At 43.8% G+C, this 26227-nt stretch overlaps 1 protein-coding gene across 4 annotated transcripts in view; it reads left to right on the forward strand.

Moving 5' to 3' along the window:
* The first annotated feature begins 1018 nt into the window (after positions 1 to 1018).
* Positions 1019 to 26227, forward strand: part of LOC123995394 (coiled-coil domain-containing protein 85C-A-like) — a 115011-nt gene continuing 89802 nt past the window's right edge. For all 4 annotated transcript variants that reach the window (XM_046298967.1, XM_046298968.1, XM_046298969.1 and 1 more), the window contains exon 1: positions 1019 to 2500. In XM_046298967.1, the coding sequence (XP_046154923.1) occupies positions 1747 to 2500 (754 nt within the window). In that variant the 5' untranslated portion in view covers positions 1019 to 1746. The remainder of the gene's footprint in view (positions 2501 to 26227) is intronic.

Genomic DNA, 26227 nt, shown 5'->3' on the forward strand with positions numbered 1-26227 from the left:
TTTGAATCAACATTATTACCTCAGTGCTTCTGTTTTAGTAAATGTAGCCGGTTTTAGTAGAATCATTTAGCCAAAATCACTGAGCCCCAGAAAATAATAATAATTTTGTCCACAAGGTGTCGCTGTAAAACCGCGGAATAAAGACCATTCATGTTTTGCCACGTTCTTGTTTACACTCGTGACCTCTAGATGAGTGTCATTTTAAATACATGTTGAATGAATTGCTGTTGACTGAATTGCAAGTGGGAGAATTCTACTTAAGAGTTTTATGATGGGTTGCATTGTGCAAACTCAATCAAGTGTAACATTTCTTTCCTCTGCCGCCTCAGCTTTGATGATTCAGTAATTAGTACAAAGTTTGGAAACAGTGTATCCATTGTTTGAATTGGGTCAACATGCCAGGGCAAGGAAGTGTACACTAAAGCTATCAGCATTTTCACATAGCAATTAAAAGGATGAAGACATTCTGCAGACTGAAAGCAGGAGATAGTGCTTTATTATAGTGCTATAGGTTATTAGGCCAAACCATGTTTATAATATGTTTATAACACGATAATAACAGGTCACATAGCTATAAATGATGCATCTCGGTGCTAGAGGCGTCACTACAGACCCTGGTTCGATTCCAGGCTGTATCACAACCGGCCGTGGTTGGGAGTCCCATAGGGTTTGACCGGGGTCGGCCGTCATTGTAAATAAGAATTTGCTCTTAACTGACTTGCCTAGTTAAATAAAGTTTAAATTACAAAAATGTTTAACAAAATTAAGAATAGTGGTGTATTTTCTCAATTATTCTGTTTGATCATTTATTGATAAATGTATAAATGTTTAATTATAAGAAAATCATGCATTTTCACGTCTTTCATAACGTGTGAAGTGAAGTTCCTTTACTGGCCCTTTAAGAAGACGGTGACATCCTTTGCGTGGAGCAGGCACGATCAGGCCTGCCTCTTGATTGGCTGTCTTGATCGAGAGCTTCTTGAACCTTTTCAAACCCGAGTACGCGCTACAGTCCGTGGAAATAGTGGAGGACGGTGCTAAATCCCAGCGAGCTCCGGTATTCACTCTGCTGCGCGTGCAGGCGCTCACCACTTCGGGGAAATAGGCTTATTTTTGAAAGAGCTCGAGCACTGTGTCGGTTGTAAAAGCCATTCGTTTCTGTTGTCTCGGAAATGCAACATGCGGCAATAGTAAATAGAGTGCTATTAATTCGTTTTTTATAAAAACGTTTCCAAACGCATATTTATGTTCGATTTGAAGCAGAATTGTTAATTATTTTTGATGATTTCTTTCATACGTGCATAACAGGATTTACACATGCAATGTTGGAATGCGGAGGATTCCTCTGACAGTTCTCAACGCGAGGGATACGTGATGGAGCTTTGATCGGTAAACATCCACTTGATTTTTTTGTCGGGATCTTACCAATATTTACACGTTATAGACACGATTTATGAACAAATGCAAAGATAACGAATAATTGCAAATACCAAGCGCGAGTTATTTTTTTGAACGACAGGTGAGGGTGTACTGCCTGCTGACTTCTGAATGGTTGACGTAGACAACATCGCATTTTCATTTGATTCATTCAACTTTTTGATCCGAGGTGCCACCTTTATTTCCGTATCATGTATTCACATTTCAATACAATTCCGCAATTGAGACTCGGTTAGTTGAGCCTAAACATCCAGCTTACTGCCCTCCTTATATCTGACGGAGGAGAAAGCACAGACCGCGCTGGGAGACATGGCTAAAAACCTGTCGGAGGGACCCAAGGAGCCAGACCTGAATCAGCTACCGGATGAAGAGCTGCTGCGATGCGGCAAGGAGGAGCTGGTCAAGCGCCTACGGAGGCTGGACAATGAGAAGATGAACCTAATGATCGACCACGGCAACATGATGAAAGACGTTAACCGGAGGCTGCAGGTGCACCTGCACGAGATCCGCAACCTGAAGGAGATCAACCAGAAGCTCCAGGACGACAACAACGAGCTGCGCGAGCTCTGCTGCTTCCTGGATGACGACCGGCAGAAGGGCAAGAAGCTGTCCCGGGAGTGGCAGCGGTTTGGCCGGTACTCGTCAAGTGCCATGTGGAAGGAGGTGGGTACCTACCAGCTAAAGCTCAAAGAGCTCGAGACCAACCAGGAGAGGGTGGTGCGGGAGAACATGGACCTGAAGGAGATCATCCTCATGCTGGATGAGGAGAGGAACGGAGTCGGTTCCCGGAGCTCCATAGACTCCCAGTCCAGCCTCACCAACCTGAATGGCGGGACTGGGACAGTTCGGGATGTCGGGGATGGCAGTAGTACCTCCAGCACTGGGAGCGCAGGTAGTCCCGACCACCACCACAACCACAACAGCCACAACCACAACAGCCACAACCACATACACAAGCTGCCCGCGGAAAGGGAGGGCAAGCTGGGAGGCACCTTCCAGAGGATGTCCATGGATGACCTGTCAGCACCACACCATCACAGGAGCATCCCTAATGGACTCTGTGGTAAGTCGAAGGTCCTACACCTGTTATACCTGTTATACTCACCTGTCATACACCTGTTATACTCACCTGTCATACACCTGTTATACTCACCTGTCATACACCTGTTATACTCACCTGTCATACACCTGTTATACTCACCTGTCATACACCTGTTATACGCACCTGTCATACACCTGTTATACTCACCTGTCATACACCTGTTATACTCACCTGTCATACACCTGTTATACTCACCTGTCATACACCTGTTATACTCACCTGTCATACACCTGTTATACTCACCTGTCATACACCTGTTATACTCACCTGTCATACACCTGTTATACTCACCTGTCATTCACCTGTTATACTCACCTGTTATACTCACCTGTCATTCACCTGTTATACTCACCTGTTATACTCACCTGTCATACACCTGTTATACTCACCTGTCATACACCTGTTATACTCACCTGTCATTCACCTGTTATACTCACCTGTCATTCACCTGTTATACTCACCTGTCATTCACCTGTTATACTCACCTGTCATTCACCTGTTATACTCACCTGTCACCTGTCATTCACCTGTTATACTCACCTGTCATACACCTGTTATACTCACCTGTCATTCACCTGTTATACTCACCTGTCATACACCTGTTATACTCACCTGTCATTCACCTGTTATACTCACCTGTCATACACCTGTTATACTCACCTGTCATACACCTGTTATACTCACCTGTCATTCACCTGTTATACTCAACTGTCATTCACCTGTTATACTCACCTGTCATTCACCTGTTATACTCACCTGTTATACTCACCTGTCATACACCTGTTATACTCACCTGTTATACACCTGTTATACTCACCTGTCATTCACCTGTTATACTCACCTGTCATTCACCTGTTATACTCACCTGTCATTCACCCGTTATACTCACCTGTCATACACCTGTTATACTCACCTGTCATTCACCTGTTATACTCACCTGTCATACACCTGTTATACTCACCTGTCATTCACCTGTTATACTCACCTGTCATTCACCTGTTATACTCACCTGTCATACACCTGTTATACTCACCTGTTATACTCACCTGTCATACACCTGTTATACTCACCTGTTATACTCACCTGTCATACACCTGTTATACTCACCTGTCATTCACCTGTTATACTCACCTGTTATACTCACCTGTCATTCACCTGTTATACTCACCTGTTATACTCACCTGTCATACACCTGTTATACTCACCTGTCATACACCTGTTATACTCACCTGTCATTCACCTGTTATACTCACCTGTCATTCACCTGTTATACTCACCTGTCATTCACCTGTTATACTCACCTGTCATTCACCTGTTATACTCACCTGTCACCTGTCATTCACCTGTTATACTCACCTGTCATACACCTGTTATACTCACCTGTCATTCACCTGTTATACTCACCTGTCATACACCTGTTATACTCACCTGTCATTCACCTGTTATACTCACCTGTCATACACCTGTTATACTCACCTGTCATACACCTGTTATACTCACCTGTCATTCACCTGTTATACTCAACTGTCATTCACCTGTTATACTCACCTGTCATTCTGTTATACTCACCTGTTATACTCACCTGTCATACACCTGTTATACTCACCTGTTATACACCTGTTATACTCACCTGTCATTCACCTGTTATTATGTCATTCACCTGTTATACTCACCTGTCATTCACCTGTTATACTCACCTGTCATACACCTGTTATACTCACCTGTCATTCACCTGTTATACTCACCTGTCATTCACCTGTTATACTCACCTGTCATTCACCTGTTATACTCACCTGTCATTCACCTGTTATACTCACCTGTCATTCACCTGTTATACTCACCTGTCATACACCTGTTATACTCACCTGTCATACACCTGTTATACTCACCTGTCATTCACCTGTTATACTCACCTGTCACCTGTTATACTCACCTGTTATACTCACCTGTCATTCACCTGTTATACTCACCTGTCATTCACCTGTTATACTCACCTGTTATACTCACCTGTCATACACCTGTTATACTCACCTGTTATACTCACCTGTCATTCACCTGTTATACTCACCTGTCATACACCTGTTATACTCACCTGTTATACTCACCTGTTATACTCACCTGTCATACACCTGTTATACTCACCTGTCATTCACCTGTTATACTCACCTGTCATTCAACTGTTATACTCACCTGTTATACTCACCTGTCATTCACCTGTTATACTCACCTGTCATACACCTGTTATACTCACCTGTCATTCACCTGTTATACTCACCTGTCATTCACCTGTTATACCTGTCATTCACCTGTTATACTCACCTGTCATACTCACCTGTTATACTCACCTGTCATTCACCTGTTATACTCACCTGTCATTCACCTGTTATACTCACCTGTCATTCACCTGGGTCATACCACCTGTTATACTCACCTGTCATTCACCTGTTATACTCACCAGTCAGTCACCTGTTATACTCACCATCACTATCACCTGTTAACTCAGTCACAGCTGTTATACAGACATACCATTCAGACAGACAGATACTCACCTGTTATACTCACCTGTCATTCACCTGTTATACTCACCAGTCAGACAGACTGTTATACTCAGACAGACAGATATACTCAGACAGTTATACTCACCGTCATACACCTGTTATATACCTGTCATTCAGACAGTTATACTCACCTGTCATTCAACTGTTATACTCACCTGTTATACTCACCTGTCATTCACCTGTTATACTCACCTGTCATACACCTGTTATACTCACCTGTCATTCACCTGTTATACTCACCTGTTATACTCACCTGTCATACACCTGTTATACTCACCTGTCATTCACCTGTTATACTCACCTGTCATTCACCTGTTATACTCACCAATGGGCCATACCAGCCAAGCTTGAGCTGGGATGTTGAATGCATCGGATAAGGTGGAATTAGACTATGCACCAGCAGTAGGGACTAAGAAAGCAGAGCCATCACTATATGGGTCTGAAACAGACAGACAGCTATTCAGACAGACATACCATTCAGACAGACAGATATACCGTTCAGACAGACAGACATACCATTCAGACAGACAGATATACCGTTCAGAGAGACAGACAGACATACCGTTCAGACAGACAGATATACCGTTCAGACAGACAGACATACCATTCAGACAGACAGATATACCGTTCAGACAGACATACCGTTCAGACAGACATACCGTTCAGACAGACAGACATACCGTTCAGACAGACAGACATACCGTTCAGACATACAGACATACCGTTCAGACAGACAGACATACCGTTCAGACAGACAGACATACCGTTCAGACAGACATACCGTTCAGACATACAGACATACCGTTCAGACAGACAGACATACCGTTCAGACAGACATACCGTTCAGACATACAGACACCGTTCAGACATACAGACATACCGTTCAGACAGACATACCGTTCAGACAGACATACCGTTCAGACATACATACCGTTCAGACAGACAGACATACCGTTCAGACATACAGACATACCGTTCAGACATACAGACATACCGTTCAGACATACAGACATACCGTTCAGACAGACATACCGTTCAGACAGACAGATATACCGTTCAGACAGACAGACATACCGTTCAGACAGACATACCGTTCAGACATACAGACACACAGACATACCGTTCAGACAGACAGACATACCGTTCAGACATACCGTTCAGACATACCGTTCAGACAGACATACCGTTCTGACATACAGACATACCGTTCAGACAGACATACCGTTCAGACAGACACATACCGTTCAGACAGACATACCGTTCAGACAGACAGACATACCGTTCAGACAGACAGACATACCGTTCAGACAGACAGACATACCGTTCAGACAGACAGACATACCGTTCAGACAGACATACCGTTCAGACATACAGACATACCGTTCAGACAGACAGACATACCGTTCAGACAGACAGACATACCGTTCAGACAGACAGACATACCGTTCAGACAGACAGACATACCGTTCAGACAGACAGACAGACAGACATACCGTTCAGACAGACAGACATACCGTTCAGACATACAGACATACCGTTCAGACAGACAGACATACCGTTCAGACAGACAGACATACCGTTCAGACAGACAGACATACCGTTCAGACAGACAGACATACCGTTCAGACAGACAGACATACCGTTCAGACAGACAGACATACCGTTCAGACAGACAGACATACCGTTCAGACAGACATACCGTTCAGACAGACAGACATACCGTTCAGACAGACAGACATACCGTTCAGACAGACATACCGTTCAGACAGACAGACATACCGTTCAGACAGACATACCGTTCAGACATACCGTTCAGACATACCGTTCAGACATACCGTTCAGACAGACATACCGTTCAGACAGACAGACATACCGTTCAGACAGACAGACATACCGTTCAGACAGACAGACATACCGTTCAGACAGACATACCGTTCAGACAGACAGACATACCGTTCAGACAGACAGACATACCGTTCAGACAGACATACCGTTCAGACAGACAGACATACCGTTCAGACAGACAGACATACCGTTCAGACAGACAGACATACCGTTCAGACAGACATACCGTTCAGACAGACAGACATACCGTTCAGACAGACAGACAGACATACCGTTCAGACATACAGACATACCGTTCAGACAGACATACCGTTCAGACAGACAGACATACCGTTCAGACATACAGACATACCGTTCAGACAGACAGACATACCGTTCAGACAGACATACCGTTCAGACAGACAGACATACCGTTCAGACAGACAGACATACCGTTCAGACATACAGGCTGGTCAGACAGACAGACCGTTCAGACATACAGGTCATTCAGACAGACAGACAGGCCATTCAAACAGACAGACATACCGTTCAGACAGACAGGCTGGTCAGACAGACAGACCGTTCAGACATACAGACTGGTCAGACAGACAGACCGTTCAGACATACAGGCTGGTCAGACAGACAGACCGTTCAGACATACAGGCTGGTCAGACAGACAGACCGTTCAGACAGACCGCCCTGCCCCTCTAGATGGATTCAGTCAAGGCCTGAGTGGCCCTGCCCCTCTAGATGGATTCAGTCAAGGCCTGAGTGGCCCTGCCCCTCTAGATGGATTCAGTCAAGGCCTGAGTGGCCCTGCCCCTCTAGATGGATTCAGTCTAGGCCTGAGTGGCCCTGCCCCTCTAGATGGATTCAGTCAAGGCCTGAGTGGCCCTGCCCCTCTAGATGGATTCAGTCTAGGCCTGAGTGGCCCTGCCCCTCTAGATGGATTCAGTCAAGGCCTGAGTGGCCCTGCCCCTCTAGATGGATTCAGTCAAGGCCTGAGTGGCCCTGCCCCTCTAGATGGATTCAGTCTAGGCCTGAGTGGCCCTGCCCCTCTAGATGGATTCAGTCAAGGCCCACACAGCAGTGGATCAACCAGCCATATGACAGAGTCTGACCGACTGGCTTTTTGGTGGACAGACACACCGCACCATATGTGTCACCATATGACTACACTATTATTGTTATTGTGGTTATCTCACTGTTGCTGTGTTTAAATCCTCCCTCATCCTGACATGAAGTCATGCCTGGGATGCTTATAACACACTCACACACTCACTGGATGCTTAAGTAGTGTCTTCAGTGTATCACAATCAGATTGATGTGTGGTGAATCAGGTCACCGAGTATCACAGCCCTGAAGGAAGAAGAGGAGACTATGTTAATTGCTTTTAGAAGGACTCCGGCAAATTGATTTTGGATGAGTTCACTGACTATCATTGTTGTCTTTGGCTGTCCTCCCTCTCGTTCTCTCTCTCAATTCAATTCAATTCAAGGGGCTTTATTGGCATGGGAAACATGTGTTAACATCGCCAATGCAAGTGAGGTAGATAATATACAAAAGTGAGATAAACAATCAAAATTAACAGTAAACATCACACATACAGAAGTTTCAAAACCATAAAGACATTACAAATGTCATATTATATATATACAGTGTTGTAACAATGTACAAATGGTTGAAGGACACAAGATAAAATAAATAAGCATAAATATGGGTTGTATTTACAATGGTGTTTGTTCTTCACTGGTTGCCCTTTTCTCGTGGCAACAGGTCACAAATCTTGCTGCTGTGATGGCACACTGTGGAATTTCACCCAGTAGATATGGGAGTTTATCAAAATTGGATTTGTTTTTGAATTCTTTGTGGATCTGTGTAATCTGGGGGAAATATGTCTCTCTAATATGGTCATACATTGGGCAGGAGGTTAGGAAGTGCAGCTCAGTTTCCACCTCATTTTGTGGGCAGTGAGCACATAGCCTGTCTTCTCTTGAGAACCATGTCTGCCTACGGCGGCCTTTCTCAATAGCAAGGCTATGCTCACCGAGTCTGTACATAGTCAAAGCTTTCCTTAATTTTGGGTCAGTCACAGTGGTCAGGTATTCTGCCGCTGTGTACTCTCTGTGTAGGGCCAAATAGCATTCTAGTTTGCTCTGTTTTTTTGTTAATTCCTTCCAATGTGTCAAGTAATTATCTTTTTGTTTTCTCATGATTTGGTTGGGTCTAATTGTGCTGTTGTCCTGGGGCTCTGTAGGGTGTGTTTGTGTTTGTGAACAGAGCCCCAGGACCAGCTTGCTTAGGGGACTCTTCTCCAGGTTCATCTCTCTGTAGGTGATGGCTTTGTTATGGAAGGTTTGTGAATCACTTCCTTTTAGGTGGTTATAGAATTTAACGGCTCTTTTCTGGATTTTGATAATTAGTGGGTATCGGCCTAATTCTGCTCTGCATGCATTATTTGGTGTTCTACGTTGTACACGGAGGATATTTTTGCAGAATTCTGCGTGCAGGGTCTCAATTTGGTGTTTGTCCCATTTTGTGAAGTCTTGGTTGGTGAGCGGACCCCAGACCTCACAACCATAAAGGGCAATGGACTCTATGACTGATTCAAGTATTTTTAGCCAGATCCTAATTGGTATGTTGAAATTTATGTTTCTTTTGATGGCATAGAAGGCCCTTCTTGACTTGTCTCTCAGATCGTTCACAGCTTTGTGGAAGTTACCTGTGGCGCTGATGTTTAGGCCAAGGTATGTATAGTTTTTTGTGTGCTCTAGGGCAACAGTGTCTAGATGGAATTTGTATATGTGGTCCTGGTGACTGGACGTTTTTTGGAACACCATTATTTTGGTCTTACTGAGATTTACTGTTTATTTATTGATTTATTTCACCTTTTTTTAACCAGGTAGGCAAGTTGAGAACAAGTTCTCATTTACAATTGCGACCTGGCCAAGATGAAGCAAAGCAGTTTGACAGATACAACGACACAGAGTTACACATGGAGTAAAACAAACATACAGTCAATAATACAGTATAAACAAGTCTATATACAATGTGAGCAAATTAGGTGAAAAGGGAGGTAAAGGCAAAAAAGGCCATGGTGGCAAAGTAAATACAATATTGCAAGTAAAACACTGGAATGGTAGTTTTGCAATGGAAGAATGTGCAAAGTAGAAATAAAAATAATGGGGTGCAAAGGAGCAAAATAAATAAATAAATTAAATACAGTTGGGAAAGAGGTAGTTGTTTGGGCTAAATTATAGGTGGGCTATATACAGGTACTGTCAGGGCCCAGGTCTGACAGAATCTGTGCATAAGATCTTGGTGCTGCTGTAGGCCCTCCTTGGTTGGTGACAGAAGCACCAGATCATCAGCAAACAGCAGACATTTGACTTTGGATTCTAGCAGGGGGAGGCCGGGTGCTGCAGACTTTTCTAGTGCCCGCGCCAATTCGTTGATATATATGTTGAAGAGGGTGGGGCTTAAGCTGCATCTCTGTCTCACCCCACGACCCTGTGTGAAGAAATGTGTGTGTTTTTTGCCAATTTTAACCGCACACTTGTTGTTTGTGTACATGGATTTTATAATGTCGTATGTTTTACCCCCAACACCACTTTCCATCAGTTTGTATAGCAGACCCTCATGCCAAATTGAGTCGAAGGCTTTTTTGAAATCAACAAAGCATGAGAAGACTTTGCCTTTGTTTTGGTTTGTTTGGTTGTCAATTAGGGTGTGCAGGGTGAATACATGGTCTGTTGTACGGTAATTTGGTAAAAAGCCAATTTGACATTTGCTCAGTACATTGTTTTCATTGAGGAAATGTACGAGTCTGCTGTTAATGATAATGCAGAGGATTTTCCCAAGGTTACTGTTGACGCATATTCCATGGTAGTTATTGGGGTCAAATTTGTCTCCACTTTTGTGGTTTGGGGTGATCAGTCCTTGGTTCCAAATATTGGGGAAGATGCCAGAGCTAAGTATGATGTTAAAGAGTTTTAGTAAAGCCAATTGGAATTTGTTGTCTGTATATTTTTATCATTTCATTGAGGATACCATCAACACCACAGGCCTTTTTGGGTTGGAGGGTTTTTATTTTGTCCTGTAACTCATTCAATGTAATTGGAGAATCCAGTGGGTTCTGGTCGTCTTTAATAGTTGATTCTAAGATCTGTATTTGATCATGTATATGTTTTTGCTCTATATTCTTTGTTATAGAGCCAAAACGATTGGAGAAGTGGTTTACCCATACATCTCCATTTTGGATAGATAATTCTTCGTGTTGTTGTTTGTTTCGTGTTTTCCAATTTTCCCAGAAGTGGTTAGAGTCTATGGATTCTTCAATTACATTGAGCTGATTTCTGACATGCTGTTCCTTCTTTTTCCGTAGTGTATTTCTGTATTGTTTTAGTGATTCACCATAGTGAAGGCGTAGACTCAGGTTGTCTGGGTCTCTATGTTTTTGGTTGGAAAGGTTTCTCCATTTCTTTCTCAGGTTTTTGCATTCTTCATCAAACCATTTGTCATTGTTGTTCATTTTCTTTGGTTTTCTATTTGAGATTTTTAGATTTGATAGGGAAGCTGAGAGGTCAAATATACTGTTAAGATTTTCTACTGCTAAGTTTACACCTTCACTATTACAGTGGAACGTTTTACCCAGGAAATTGTCTAAAAGGGATTGAATTTGTTGTTGCCTAATTGTTTTTTGGCAGGTTTCCAAACTGCATTCCTTCCATCTATAGCATTTCTTAATGTTACTCAGTTCCTTTGGCTTTGATGCCTCAGGATTGAGTATTGCTCTGTTCAAGTAGACTGTGATTTTGCTGTGGTCTGATAGGGGTGTCAGTGGACTGACTGTGAACACACTGAGAGACTCTGGGTTGAGGTCAGTGATAAAGTAGTCTACAGTACTACTGCCAAGAGATGAGCTATAGGTATACCTACCATAGGAGTCCACTCGAAGCCTACCAGTGACTATGTACATACCCAGCGTGTGACAGAGCTATAGGTATACCTACCATAGGAGTCCACTCGAAGCCTACCAGTGACTATGTACATACCCAGCGTGTGACAGAGCTGCAGGAGTTGTGACCCGTTTTTCTTGGTTTAGTTGTCATAGTTGTGCCTAGGGGGGCATATGGGGGAGGGAATGCTGTCACCTCCAGGCAGGTGTTTGTCCCCCTGTGTGCTGAGGGTGTCAGTTTCTTGTCCGGTTCTGGCATTTAGGTCGTCACAGACTAGTACATGTCCCTTGGCCTAGAAATGATTGATTTCCCCCTCCAGGATGGAGAAGCTGTCTTCATTAAAGTATGGGGATTCCATTGGGGGGATATAGGTAGCACACAGGAGGACATTTTTCTCTGTTAGGATAATTACCTTTTGAATTTCTAGCCAAATGTATAATGTTCCTGTTTTCATTAATTTAATGGAGTGAGTTAGGTCTGCTCTATACCAAATTAGCATACCCCCTGAGTCCCTTCCCCTTCTCTCTCTCTCTCTCTCTCTCTCTCTCTCTCTCTCTCTCTCTCTCTCTCTCGCTCTCTCTCTCTCATTCTCTCTTGCTCTGTCTCTGTCTCTCTCTCTCTCTCTCTCTCGCTCTCTCTCATTATCTCGCTCTGTCTCTCTCGATCTGTCTCTCTCCTGGTAGGTTTACAAACTACATTCCTTCTATCTATAGCATTTCTTAATATTATTCAGATCCTGTGGTTTTGATGCTTCATGATTGGTTATTGCTCTGTTCAAGTAGACTGTGATTTTGCTGTGGTCTGATATGGGTGTCAGTGGACTGACTGTGAACACGCTGAGAGACTCTGGGTTGAGGTCAGTGATAAAGTACTCTACAGTACTACTGCCAAGAGATGAGCTATAGGTGTACCTACCATTGACTATGTACATACCCAGCGTTCAACAGAGCTATAGGTGTACCTACCATTGACTATGTACATACCCAGCGCGTGACAGAGCTATAGGTGTACCTACCATTGACTATGACAGAGCTATAGGTGTACCTACCATTGACTATGTACATACCCAGCGTTCAACAGAGCTATAGGTGTACCTACCATTGACTATGTACATACCCAGCGTTCAACAGAGCTATAGGTGTACCTACCAGTGACTATGTACATACCCAGCGTTCAACAGAGCTATAGGTGTACCTACCATTGACTATGTACATACCCAGCGTTCAACAGAGCTATAGGTGTACCTACCAGTGACTATGTACATACCCAGCATGTAACAGAGCTATAGGTGTACCTACCAGTGACTATGTACATACCCAGCATGTAACAGAGCTATAGGTGTACCTACCATTGACTATGTACATACCCAGGATGTAACAGAGCTATAGGTGTACCTACCATTGACTATGTACATACCCAGGATGTAACAGAGCTATAGGTGTACCTACCATTGACTATGCACATACCCAGGATGTAACAGAGCTATAGGTGTACCTACCATTGACTATGTACATACCCAGGATGCAACAGAGCTATAGGTGTACCTACCATTGACTATGTACATACCCAGCGTTCAACAGAGCTATAGGTGTACCTACCATTTACTATGTACATACCCAGGATGTAACAGAGCTATAGGTGTACCTACCATTGACTATGTACATACCCAGGATGTAACAGAGCTATAGGTGTACCTACCATTGACTATGTACATACCCAGGATGTAACAGAGCTATAGGTGTACCTACCATTGACTATGTACATACCCAGGATGCAACAGAGCTATAGGTGTACCTACCAGTGACTATGTACATACCCAGCGTTCAACAGAGCTATAGGTGTACCTACCAGTGACTATGTACATACCCAGCGTTCAACAGAGCTATAGGTGTACCTACCAGTGACTATGTACATACCCAGCGTTCAACAGAGCTATAGGTATACCTACCAGTGACTATGTACATACCCAGCGTTCAACAGAGCTATAGGTGTACCTACCATTGACTATGTACATACCCAGGATGCAACAGAGCTATAGGTGTACCTACCATTGACTATGTACATACCCAGGATGTAACAGAGCTATAGGTGTACCTACCATTGACTATGTACATACCCAGCGTTCAACAGAGCTATAGGTGTACCTACCATTGACTATGTACATACCCAGGATGCAACAGAGCTATAGGTGTACCTACCATTGACTATGTACATACCCAGCGTTCAACAGAGCTATAGGTGTACCTACCATTGACTATGTACATACCCAGGATGTAACAGAGCTATAGGTGTACCTACCATTGACTATGTACATACCCAGCGTTCAACAGAGCTATAGGTGTACCTACCATTGACTATGTACATACCCAGGATGTAACAGAGCTATAGGTGTACCTACCATTGACTATGTACATACCCAGGATGTAACAGAGCTATAGGTGTACCTACCATTGACTATGTACATACCCAGGATGTAACAGAGCTATAGGTGTACCTACCATTGACTATGTACATACCCAGGATGTAACAGAGCTATAGGTGTACCTACCATTGACTATGTACATACCCAGGATGTAACAGAGCTATAGGTGTACCTACCATTGACTATGTACATACCCAGGATGTAACAGAGCTATAGGTGTACCTACCATTGACTATGTACATACCCAGGATGCAACAGAGCTATAGGTGTACCTACCATTGACTATGTACATACCCAGCGTTCAACAGAGCTATATGTGTACCTACCATTGACTATGTACATACCCAGCGTTCAACAGAGCTATATGTGTACCTACCATTGACTATGTACATACCCAGGTACATACCCAGGATCAACAGAGCTATATGTGTACCTACCATTGACTATGTACATACCCAGGATGTCAACAGAGCTATATGTGTACCTACCATTGACTATGTACATACCCAGGATGTAACAGAGCTATATGTGTACCTACCATTGACTATGTACATACCCAGGATGTAACAGAGCTATAGGTGTACCTACCATTGACTATGTACATACCCAGGATGTAACAGAGCTATATGTGTACCTACCATTGACTATGTACATACCCAGGATGTAACAGAGCTATATGTGTACCTACCATTGACTATGTACATACCCAGGATGTAACAGAGCTATATGTGTACCTACCATTGACTATGTACATACCCAGGATGTAACAGAGCTATATGTGTACCTACCATTGACTATGTACATACCCAGCATTGTTCAGGATGTAACAGAGCTATATGTGTACCTACCATTGACTATGTACATACCCAGGATGTAACAGAGCTATATGTGTACCTACCATTGACTATGTACATACCCAGGATGTAACAGAGCTATATGTGTACCTACCATTGACTATGTACATACCCAGGATGTAACAGAGCTATATGTGTACCTACCATTGACTATGTACATACCCAGGATGTAACAGAGCTATATGTGTACCTACCATTGACTATGTACATACCCAGGATGTAACAGAGCTATATGTGTACCTACCATTGACTATGTACATACCCAGGATGTAACAGAGCTATATGTACCTACCATTGACCTACCAGGATTGACTATGTACATGACTATGTACCCAGGATTGACAACAGAGCTATATGTGTACCTACCATTGACTATGTACATACCCAGGATGTCAACAGAGCTATATGTGTACCTACCATTGACTATGTACATACCCAGGATGTAACAGAGCTATATGTGTACCTACCATTGACTATGTACATACCCAGGTTAACAGAGCTATATGTGTACCTACCATTGACTATGTACATACCCAGGATGTAACAGAGCTATATGTGTACCTACCATTGACTAACATACCCTAACAGAGCTATAGGTGTACCTACCATTGACTATGTACATACCCAGGATGTAACAGAGCTATATGTGTACCTACCATTGACTATGTACATACCCAGCGTTCAACAGAGCTATATGTGTACCTACCATTGACTATGTACATACCCAGCGTTCAACAGAGCTATATGTGTACCTACCATTGACTATGTACATACCCAGCGTTCAACAGAGCTATATGTGTACCTACCATTGACTATGTACATACCCAGCGTTCAACAGAGCTATATGTGTACCTACCATTGACTATGTACATACCCAGCGTTCAACAGAGCTATATGTGTACCTACCATTGACTATGTACATACCCAGGATTCAACAGAGCTATAGGTGTACCTACCATTGACTATGTACATACCCAGCGTTCAACAGAGCTATATGTGTACCTACCATTGACTATGTACATACCCAGCGTTCAACAGAGCTATATGTGTACCTACCATTGACTATGTACATACCCAGGATGCAACAGAGCTATAGGTGTACCTACCATTGACTATGTACATACCCAGGATGTAACAGAGCTATATGTGTACCTACCATTGACTATGTACATACCCAGGATGCAACAGAGCTATATGTGTACCTACCATTGACTATGTACATACCCAGCGTTCAACAGAGCTATAGGTATACCTACCATTGACTATGTACATACCCAGGATGCAACAGAGCTGCAGAAGTTGTGACCCGTTTTTGTTGGTTATGTTGTCGTAGTTGTTCCTAGGGGGCCATATGGGGGAGGGAATTATTTCACCTCCAGGTAGGTGTTTGTCCCCTGTGTGCTGAGGGTGTCAGGTTCTTGTCCAGTTCTGTCATTTAGGTCGTCACAGACCAGTACCTGTCCCTGGGTCTGGAAAGGATTTTACTTCCCTCTCCAGGAGAGAGAAGTGTCTTCATTAAAGTATGGCGATTCTATAGGTAGCACACAGGAGGACATTTCTCCCTGTTACCAAATTAGCATACCCCCTGAGTCCCTTCCCTGTTTCACACACCTGGTAGTTTGGTGGATGGGACTACCAGCTCTCTGTAACCAAGAGGGCAACCAGTGGCTATACCATGTTTCTTGTAAGATGGCAATGTCTGTATTTTTCGATTTCTTTGGTGAAGTCCAGGTTCCTGCTCTTTAGGCCAAAGGCAGATGACCTCAGACCTGGGATATTCCTGGATGAGATGGTGAAGGCTTTGTGTTCCATAAAGTATCCAATGTTGTTGGTCGTGTGGTTTGGCCTCAGACAAGTAAGTGTGAGCAGAGCCTGCTGAGCATCTGGTACATGCCATTGGCTTGGGTTAGTGTAAGAGTGGGGGGTTGGGCTAGTGTAAGAGTGGGGGCTTTGGTTAGTGTAAGAGTGGGGGGTTGGGCTAGTGTAAGAGTGGGGGTTGGGAGAGTGTAAGAGTGGGGGTTGGGAGAGTGTAAGAGTGGGGCTTGGGTTAGTGTAAGAGTGGGGCTTGGGTTAGTGTAAGAGTGGGGCTTGGGTTAGTTTAAGAGTGGGGGTTGGGTTAGTGTAAGAGTGGGGGTTGGGCTAGTGTAAGAGTGGGGGCTTTGGTTAGTGTAAGAGTGGGGGTTGGGAGAGTGTAAGAGTGGGGGGTTGGGAGAGTGTAAGAGTGGGGCTTGGGTTAGTGTAAGAGTGGGGCTTGGGTTAGTGTAAGAGTGGGGCTTGGGTTAGTTTAAGAGTGGGGGTTGGGCTAGTGTAAGAGTGGGGGCTTGGGTTAGTGTAAGAATGGGGGCTTGTTAGTGAAGAGGGGCTTGGGTTAGTGTAAGAGTGGGGCTTGGGTTAGTGTAAGAGTGGGGCTTGGGTTAGTGTAAGAGTGGGGCTTGGGTTAGTGTAAGAGTGGGGCTTGGGTTAGTGTAAGAGTGGGGCTTGGGTTAGTGTAAGAGTGGGGCTTGGGTTAGTGTAAGACTGGGGGCTTGGGTTAGTGTAAGAATGGGGGCTTGGGTTAGTGTAAGAGTGGGGCTTGGGTTAGTGTAAGAGTGGGGCTTGGGTTAGTGTAAGACTGGGGGCTTGGGTTAGTGTAAGAATGTGGGCTTGGGTTAGTGTAAGAGTGGGGCTTGGGTTAGTGTAAGAGTGGGGCTTGGGTTAGTGTAAGAGTGGGGGGTGGGCCTGTTTGCTCGCTCACGGCCTGGGCGTATGTGTGACTTCCATGTTGAGGCCCTCTTTGCGGGAGTGGGGGCATTGGGTGGGCAGGAGGGGCATAGGTCTGATCTGAGGGGGCCTATATGTGATGTGGTCATGGTTGTTTTTGGGGGGGGGGGTATTGATTGTTTTGGAGTGGGGGTGTGGATGTGGCTGGTGGTGCTGTGGTCTGGATGTAGAAGTGTTTTCCTGGTCGACTCTCTCTCTTTTCTCTTTCTCCAGATCTGATGAGACCAGGGCATTTCTCTAAACCTGTCTCTAGTGCTGTGTTGTGAGGTTGGAATAGGACAGATGGCCTGATAAGGAGGATTCCTTCACAGGCGACGCCTCCTGACCCTACACAGACCTCCCTCTCTCTTCCACTATGGCCTGCTTAGGATATATCTCTTTCTCCCTCTCCCTCTCCCTCTCCCTCTCCCTCTCCCTCTCCATCTCCCTCTCCCTCTCTTCCACTATGGCCTGCTTAGGATATATCTCTTCCCTCTCCCTCTCCCTCTCCCTCTCCCTCTCCCTCTCCCTCTCCCTCCCCTCCCTCTCCCTCTCCCTCTCCCTCCCCCTCTCCCCTCCCTCTCCCCCCCCTCTCCCTCTCCCTCTCCCCTCCCCCTCCCCCTCCCTCTCCCTCTCCCTCTCCCCTCCCCCTCCCTCTCCCTCTCCCTCTCCCTCTCCCTCTCCCTCTCCCTCTCTTCCACTATGGCCTGCTTAGGATATCTATCTTTCTCTCCCTCCCTCTCCCCCTCCCTCTCCCTCTCCCTCTCCCCCTCCCTCTCCCTCTCCCTCTCCCTCTCCCTCTCCCCCTCCCTCTCCCCTCCCTCTCCCTCCCTCTCCCTCTCCCTCTCCCTCTCCCTCCCTCTCCCTCTCCCTCTCCCTCTCCCTCTCCCCCTCCCCTCCCTCTCCCTCTCCCTCTCCCTCTCCCTCTCCCTCTCCCTCTCCCTCTCCCTCTCTTCCACTATGGCCTGCTTAGGATATCTCTCTTTCTCTCCCTCCCTCTCCCTCTGGTTAAGGGACTTTTGAAATGCATCAAGCGGACTAGAAATCAATGTCCCCGTCCTAAGACCTAAATACCCAGGCTTTAGCAGGCTGTTGGATGAAATACCATGATGAAATAGGATGCTAAGCCTGGTTTTAGCTGCATATCACCACCAATAACACACACACACACACACACACACACACACACACACACACACACACACACACACACACACACACACACACACACACACACACACACACACACACACACACACACACACACACACACACACACACACACACACACACACACACACACACACACACACACAGCTAACGACATGATCTGTCTGTAGGACAAATAGAATCTGTTTCATGCTGTAACATACAAACAGACAGGCCGCCCATATCCAGACTCGGATTCCTTCATTCATTTTAGGAAGGCAACATAGGAGCACTTCTTGCAGGAAATTACGTTCTATATATACAGATGGTGTCTTTTGAGATTCCAGTGATTCTAGAATTTCCAAACCCTGAAGGTATATATACTGTATCCTAGCAACATGCTAGCAAGCGGAACTATTTTTAATCTGCACACAAACACATTTTTTGGGCCATGTTTGTGCATCATTGCGTAACAGCAATATTGTGTCTGCTTGTCTGCCTGTGGCGGAATGGGACAGGGTTGAGGCTGGGCGACCTCTCTAACCTGATATTTTGCTAGAAGTGATGCCTTTGCATGTCCCTCAACCTTCCTCTTCACATCACACTGTCAGACAGAGGGCATTAGGGCAATCTACACAGATTGTCTGCTTGACTGGCATGGCCCATGTGTCAAGAAAAGGCTCACAGTGAGTAATTCATGTCAAGTCCAGTCTATTTGTGCTCTATCTGTACTGAAAACCTCGTACAGATAGAGACATTCTCTCACCCACCATGATCTCTCTCTCCCCTCTAACTGATCTCTGTATAATGCTACAACTAATAATAGTCATAATAATAATAATATACTTTGTTTTCATACGGAATCTCAGTCACTTCAAAAAACAAATGAACCAAAACAAGCATTCAGGGAGCTGTCAGTTTATGGGAGATGTTCTTCCACAGATAGTTGATGATGCACAGCTGGTTGGTCGTCAGTCAGGGCTGATGGATGAAGTCCAAGGGGAACACATGTTACTTGCTGCCTGAACGTTGAGTTGTGTAGCTTCTCTCATGACGTCCAGATGCCAACGAGGCCTTGGGGACTTAAGTAGACAAACACGGAGGTGTTAAATGAGAGAACTGTGCCAGAATGGTAGGAGGGATGGAGAGATAGGAGGAGAGATAGGAGGAGAGATAGGAGGAGAGATAGGAGGAGAGATAGGAGGGGAGAAGTGGGGGTAGAATATTCTAAACCTGGCTTGCTGTAAAATAAGGAATATAAATCACCTGTTATTTATTACCTTTGGTATTACAGCTGTAGACCCTTTTTCACAACACACTGGCGTCACGCACGGATGCGCGCGACTCTTGGCGGCAGTCAGAAAGTCATCTCCATCTGCACCCAACTCAACATAACCTCTATGTACGTTTTCATTACCTCTGAACAAAATCACTTTGTGGCTTCTCATACGCTTACAATGTTGTTTTGATTCTTGCTTTGTACAGTCGCTACGATTATATTTGGTTGTGACCTTTAGCAAAATAACTATTCTTGATACAGCAGTTGTCAGCTAGAGGGCTAACGCTCATTGACATAGTCTGTAGCAAAAGCTAAAGAGACATTATACTGGTTGAAGTTGAAGTGTTAAAAAAAAAAAAAAAAAAAGTATAATGCAATTGATTTGCGATGATGACACAGGGTAGCCTAGTGGTTAGAGCGTTGGACTAGTAACCGCAAGGTTCAAACCCCCGAGCTGACAAGGTACAAATCTGTCGTTCTGCCCCTGAACAGGCACTTAACCCACTGTTCCTAGGCCGTCATTGAAAATAAGACGCTGAGGTGAAGTAGTGGGTTGGCTCGGTTGGGGTGTTGGGGGGTAGGCTGGGGAGAGGTGGGGTTACGCTGAGGTGACGTAGTGGGTTGGCTCAGTTGGGGTGTTGGGGGGTGAGGCTGGGGAGAGGTGGGGTTACGCTGAGGTGAAGTAGTGGGTTGGCTCAGTTGGGGTGTTGGGGGGTGAGGCTGGGGAGAGGTGTGGTTACGCTGAGGTGAAGTAGTGGGTTGGCTCAGTTGGGGTGTTGGGGGGTAGGCTGGAGGAGGCAAGACAGGGGTGTAGTTGTTTGGGAATCCCACTGTCAGTGTAAGGGTTTGCTGACACCTCTTTCCCCTTGGGGATAACTAGCTCTATACAGAAACAGTCTTAAAGTTTAGCTTTCTAAGCCTGGAGGGATGGGGGAATGCATACCGCATAGTCCTAACATTTACAAGTGGTAAAACACCAAGGAATGATTTACATGCAACTTCCTTCCAGACCTCTGTGTGATTGGATGGGTTTTTAAAGATCATTGATTGAATGGGTTTTTGAAGATCATTGATTGGATGGGTTATTGAAGATCATTGGTTGGATGGGTTATTAAAGATCATTGATTGGATGGGTTTTTGAAGATCATTGATTGGATGGGTTTTTGAAGATCATTGATTGGATGGGTTTTTGAAGATCATTGATTGGATGGGTTTTTGAAGATCATTGATTGGATGGGTTTTTGAAGATCATTGATTGGATGGGTTATTGAAGATCATTGATTGGATGGGTTATTAAAGATCATTGATTGGATGGGTTTTTGAAGATCATTGATTGGATGGGTTTTTGAAGATCATTGATTGGATGGGTTATTAAAGATCATTGATTGGATGGGTTATTAAAGATCATTGGTTGGATGGGTTATTAAAGATCATTGGTTGGATGGGTTATTAAAGATCATTGATTGGATGGGTTATTAAAGATCGATGGTTGGATGGGTTATTAAAGATCATTGATTGGATGGGTTATTGAAAATCATTGGTTGGATGGGTTATTAAAGATCATTGATTGGATGGGTTATTAAAGATCATTGATTGGATGGGTTATTAAAGATCATTGATTGGATAGGTTATTAAAGATCATTGGTTGGATGGGTTATTAAAGATCATTGATTGGATGGGTTATTAAAGATCAATGGTTGGATGGGTTATTGAAGATCATTGATTGATTGAAGCCTGAACTGAAACTATGCCTGAAACTGTACTTCCTATACATTACATGTACCTATGTATACAACTACGTTGTTTTACATCCAGGAGCCAGTGCATTAATCTACAACCATCCACATACTGTAAACTGATCTAAGTGCATGCTGGCTAGGATAGCTGATGACGTCAAGCGTTGATTGGATCCTGAACAGAAACTCTGCAGCCTTTAGTCATGTTATATTGTGTGTGTTTGTGTCTATGCAAAAGTCACTTTAGTTCTATTTCCAGGAGCCACTGTCTGCATTCACTTATATCCTTGGTGGTCTGGAATCTGGAATCTGGAATGGGATTCAACCCACGGCTCTGAAAAATGATGTATTTCAGTTGCATGTTTACAGTATGACTTGCATTGCATTGCAGAGGCTTGACTTTGTGTATGTCTGTGTGTGTGTGTGTGTGTGTGCGCGTGTCTGTGTGTGTGCTTCTGTTTGTCTGACTACAGTTCTCCTATTCTACAGTCTGTTTTGTGTTAAACTGAGGCTCCAGACCTGATGAGCCCTGGGCATTTCTCTAAACCTGTCTCTAGTGCTGTGTTGTGAGGTTGGAATGGGACAGATGGCCTGATAGGGAGGATTCCTTCCTTCACAGGCGACACCTCTTGACCCTACACAGATCATTTTTGTGAATTCTTGTTTGGTGAGCAGACCCCAGACCTCACAACCATAAAGGGCATTGGGTTCTATAACTGATTGAAGTATTTTTAAACAGATCCTAATTGGTATGTCAAATGTTACAGTTGAAGTCAGAAGTTTACATACACTTAGGTTGGAGTTATTAAAACTCCTTTTTCAACCACTCAACAAATTTCTTGGTAACAAACTGTAGTTTTGGCATGTCTACTTTGTGCATGACACAAGTAATTTTTCCAACAATTGTTTAGACAGATTATTTCAATTATAATTCACTGTATCAAAATTCCAGTGGGTCAAAAGTTTACATACACTAAGTTGACTGCCTTTAAACAGCTTGGAAAATTCCAGAAAATGATTTCATGCCTTTAGAAGCTTCTGATATGCCAATTGAAATAATTTTAGTCAATTAGAGGTGTGCCTGTGGATGTATTTCATGGCCGACCTTCAAACTCAGTGCCTCTTTGCTTGACATCATGAGAAAATCAAAAGAAATCAGCCAAGACCTCAGAAAGAAAATTGTAGACCTCCACTGGTTCATCCTTGGGAGCAATTTCCAAACGCCTGAAGGTACCAGGTTCATTACAAACAATAATATGCAAGTATAAACACCATGGGACCACACAGCCGTAATACCGCACAGGAAGGAAACGCGTTCTGTCTCCTAGAACGTACTTTGGTGCGAAAAGTGCAAATCATTCCCAGAACAACAGCAAAGGACCTTATGAAGATGCTGGAGGAAACAGGTACAAAATTATCTATATCCACAGTAAAACGAGTCCTATATTAACATAACCTGAAAGGCGGCTCAGTAAGGAAGAAGCCACTGCTCCAAGATCGCCATAAAAAAGCCAGACTACGGTTTGCAACTGCACATGGGGACAAAGATTGTACTTTTTGGAGAAATGTCCTATGTTATGTTGAAACAAAAACAGAACTATTTGGCCATAATGACCATCGTTATGTTTGGAGGAAAAGGGGGAGACTTGCAAGCCAAAGAAAACCATCCCACCCATGAAGCACGGGGGTGGCAGCATCATGTTGTGGGGTGTGCCTTGCTTCAGGAGGAACTGGTGCACTTCACAAAATAGATGGCATAATCATAAAGAAAAATTATGTGGATATATTGAAGCAACATCTCAAGACATCAGTCAGGAAGTTAAAGCTTGGTCGCAAATGGGTCTTCCAAATGGACAATGACCCCAAGCATACTTCCAAAGTTGTGGCAAAATGGCTTAAGCACAACAAAGTCAAGGTATTGGAGTGGAAATCACAAAGCCCTGACCTCAATCCTATGGAAAAGTTGTGGGCGGAACTGAAAAAGTGCGAGCAAAGAGGCCTACAAACCTGACTCAGTTACACCAGCTCTGTCAGGAGGAATAGGCCAAAATTCACCCAACATATTGTGGGAGCTTGTGGAAGGCTACCCAAAATGTTTGACCCAAGTTAAACAATTTAAAGGCAATGCTACCAAATACTGATTGAGTGTATGTAAACTTCTGACCCACTGAGAATGTGATGAAATAAATAAAAGCTGAAATAAATCATCATTTCACATTCTTAAAATAAAGTGGTGATCCTAACTGACCTAAGACAGGGAATTTTTACTTGGATTAAATGTCAGGAATTGTGAAAAACTGAGTTTGAATGTTTTTGGCTAAGGTGTATGTAAACTCCCGACTTCAACTGTACGTTCCTTTTGATGGCCCTTCTTGCCTTGTCTCTCAGATTTTTCACAGCTGTGTGGAAGTTACCTGTTGTGCTGATTAGACAAGACGATGTGCTCTAAGGAAACGGTGTCTAGATTGAATTTTTATTGGTGGTCTGTGCGACTGGACCTTTTTTGGAAAACCATTATTTTTTTGTCTTACTGAGATTTACTGTCAGGTCCCAGGTCTGAAAGAATCTGTGTAGAGGATCTAGGTTCTGCTGTAGTATGTTTTTCCCCGAACACCGATTTCCATCAATTTGTGTAGCAGACCTTCATGCCAATTTGAGTCAAAAGCTTTTTTGAAATCAACAAATAATGAGAAGACTTTGTTTTGTTTGTTTGTCAATTAGGGTGTGCAGGGTGAATATGTGGTCTGTTGTACGTTAATGTACTGAGCAAATATCAAATTTACCACATTGTTTTCACTGAGGAAATGTAAGAGTCTACTGATAATGATAATGCAGAGGATTTCCCCAAGGTTGCTGTTGACGCATATCCCACGGCAGTTATTGGGGTCAAATCTGTCTTCACTTTTGTGGAATTGCACTGTCCAATTTACACTAGTTATTGCAGTGAAAGAATATCATGCTATTGTTTGAGGAGAGTTCACATTCATGAACTTGAAAATGTATGAATAAACCAATTAGACACATTTGTGCAGTCTTTATACAACATTTTGAACAGAAATGCAATGGGTCATTGGGTCAGTCTAAAACTTTGCACATGCACTGCTGCCATCTAGTGGTCAAAGTCTAAACTACACCTGGGCTGGAATAATACATTATGACCTTTCTCTTGCATTTCAAAGATGATGGTGCAAAAAAATGCATGTTTTTTTCTTTGTATTTTCTTTTACCAGGTCTAATGTGTTATATTCTCCTACATTCATTTGACATTTCCACAAACTTCAAAGTGTTTCCTTTCAAATGGTATCACGAATATGCATATCCTTGCTTCAGGTCCTGAGCTACAGGCAGTTAGATTTGTGTATGTCATTTTGGGGGAATTTAAAAAAAAAAAAGGGGCGGATCCTTCAGAGGTTACAAAGTGAAACGTTGTCTAAAAGGGATTGAGGTTATTGTTGCCTAATTGTTTTTTGGTAGATTTCTACACTACTTTCCTTCCCTCTATAGCATTTCTTAATATTACTCTGTTCCTTTGGTTTTGATGCCTCATGATTGAGTATTGCTCTGTTCAAGTTCACTGTGATTTTGCTGTGATCTGATAGGGGTGTCAGTGGGCTGACTGTAAACGCTCTGAGAGACTCTGGGTTGAGGTCAGTGATAAAGTAGTCTACAGTACTACGGCCAAGAGATGAGCTATAGGTGTACCTACCGTAGGAGTCCCCTCGAAGCCTACCAGTGACTATGTACATACCCAGTGTGTGACAGAGCTGCAGGAGTTGTGACCCATTTTTGTTGGTTATGTAGACGTAGTTGTGCCTAGGGGGGAGGGAATGCTGTCACCTCCAGGTTCTTGTCCAGTTCTGGCATTTAGGTTGCCACAGACTAGTACACCTCTCTCTCAATTCAATTCAAGGGCTTTATTGGCATGGGAAACATTTTTATTTTATTTTACCTTTATTTAACACATTCTTACTTTCAATGACGGCCTAGGAACAGTGGGTTAACTGCCTGTTCAGGGGCAGAACGACAGATTTGTACCTTATCAGCTCGGGGATTTGAACTTGCAACCTTCTAACCACTAGGCTACCTTGCCGCCCCATGCTTTGGCATGTTTACATTGCCAAAGCAAGTGAAATAGTGAAATAAACAATAAAAAATGAACAGTCAACTCT

The sequence above is a fragment of the Oncorhynchus gorbuscha genome, linkage group LG14, assembly GCF_021184085.1.
Source record: "Oncorhynchus gorbuscha isolate QuinsamMale2020 ecotype Even-year linkage group LG14, OgorEven_v1.0, whole genome shotgun sequence".
Lineage (NCBI taxonomy): Eukaryota > Metazoa > Chordata > Actinopteri > Salmoniformes > Salmonidae > Oncorhynchus > Oncorhynchus gorbuscha.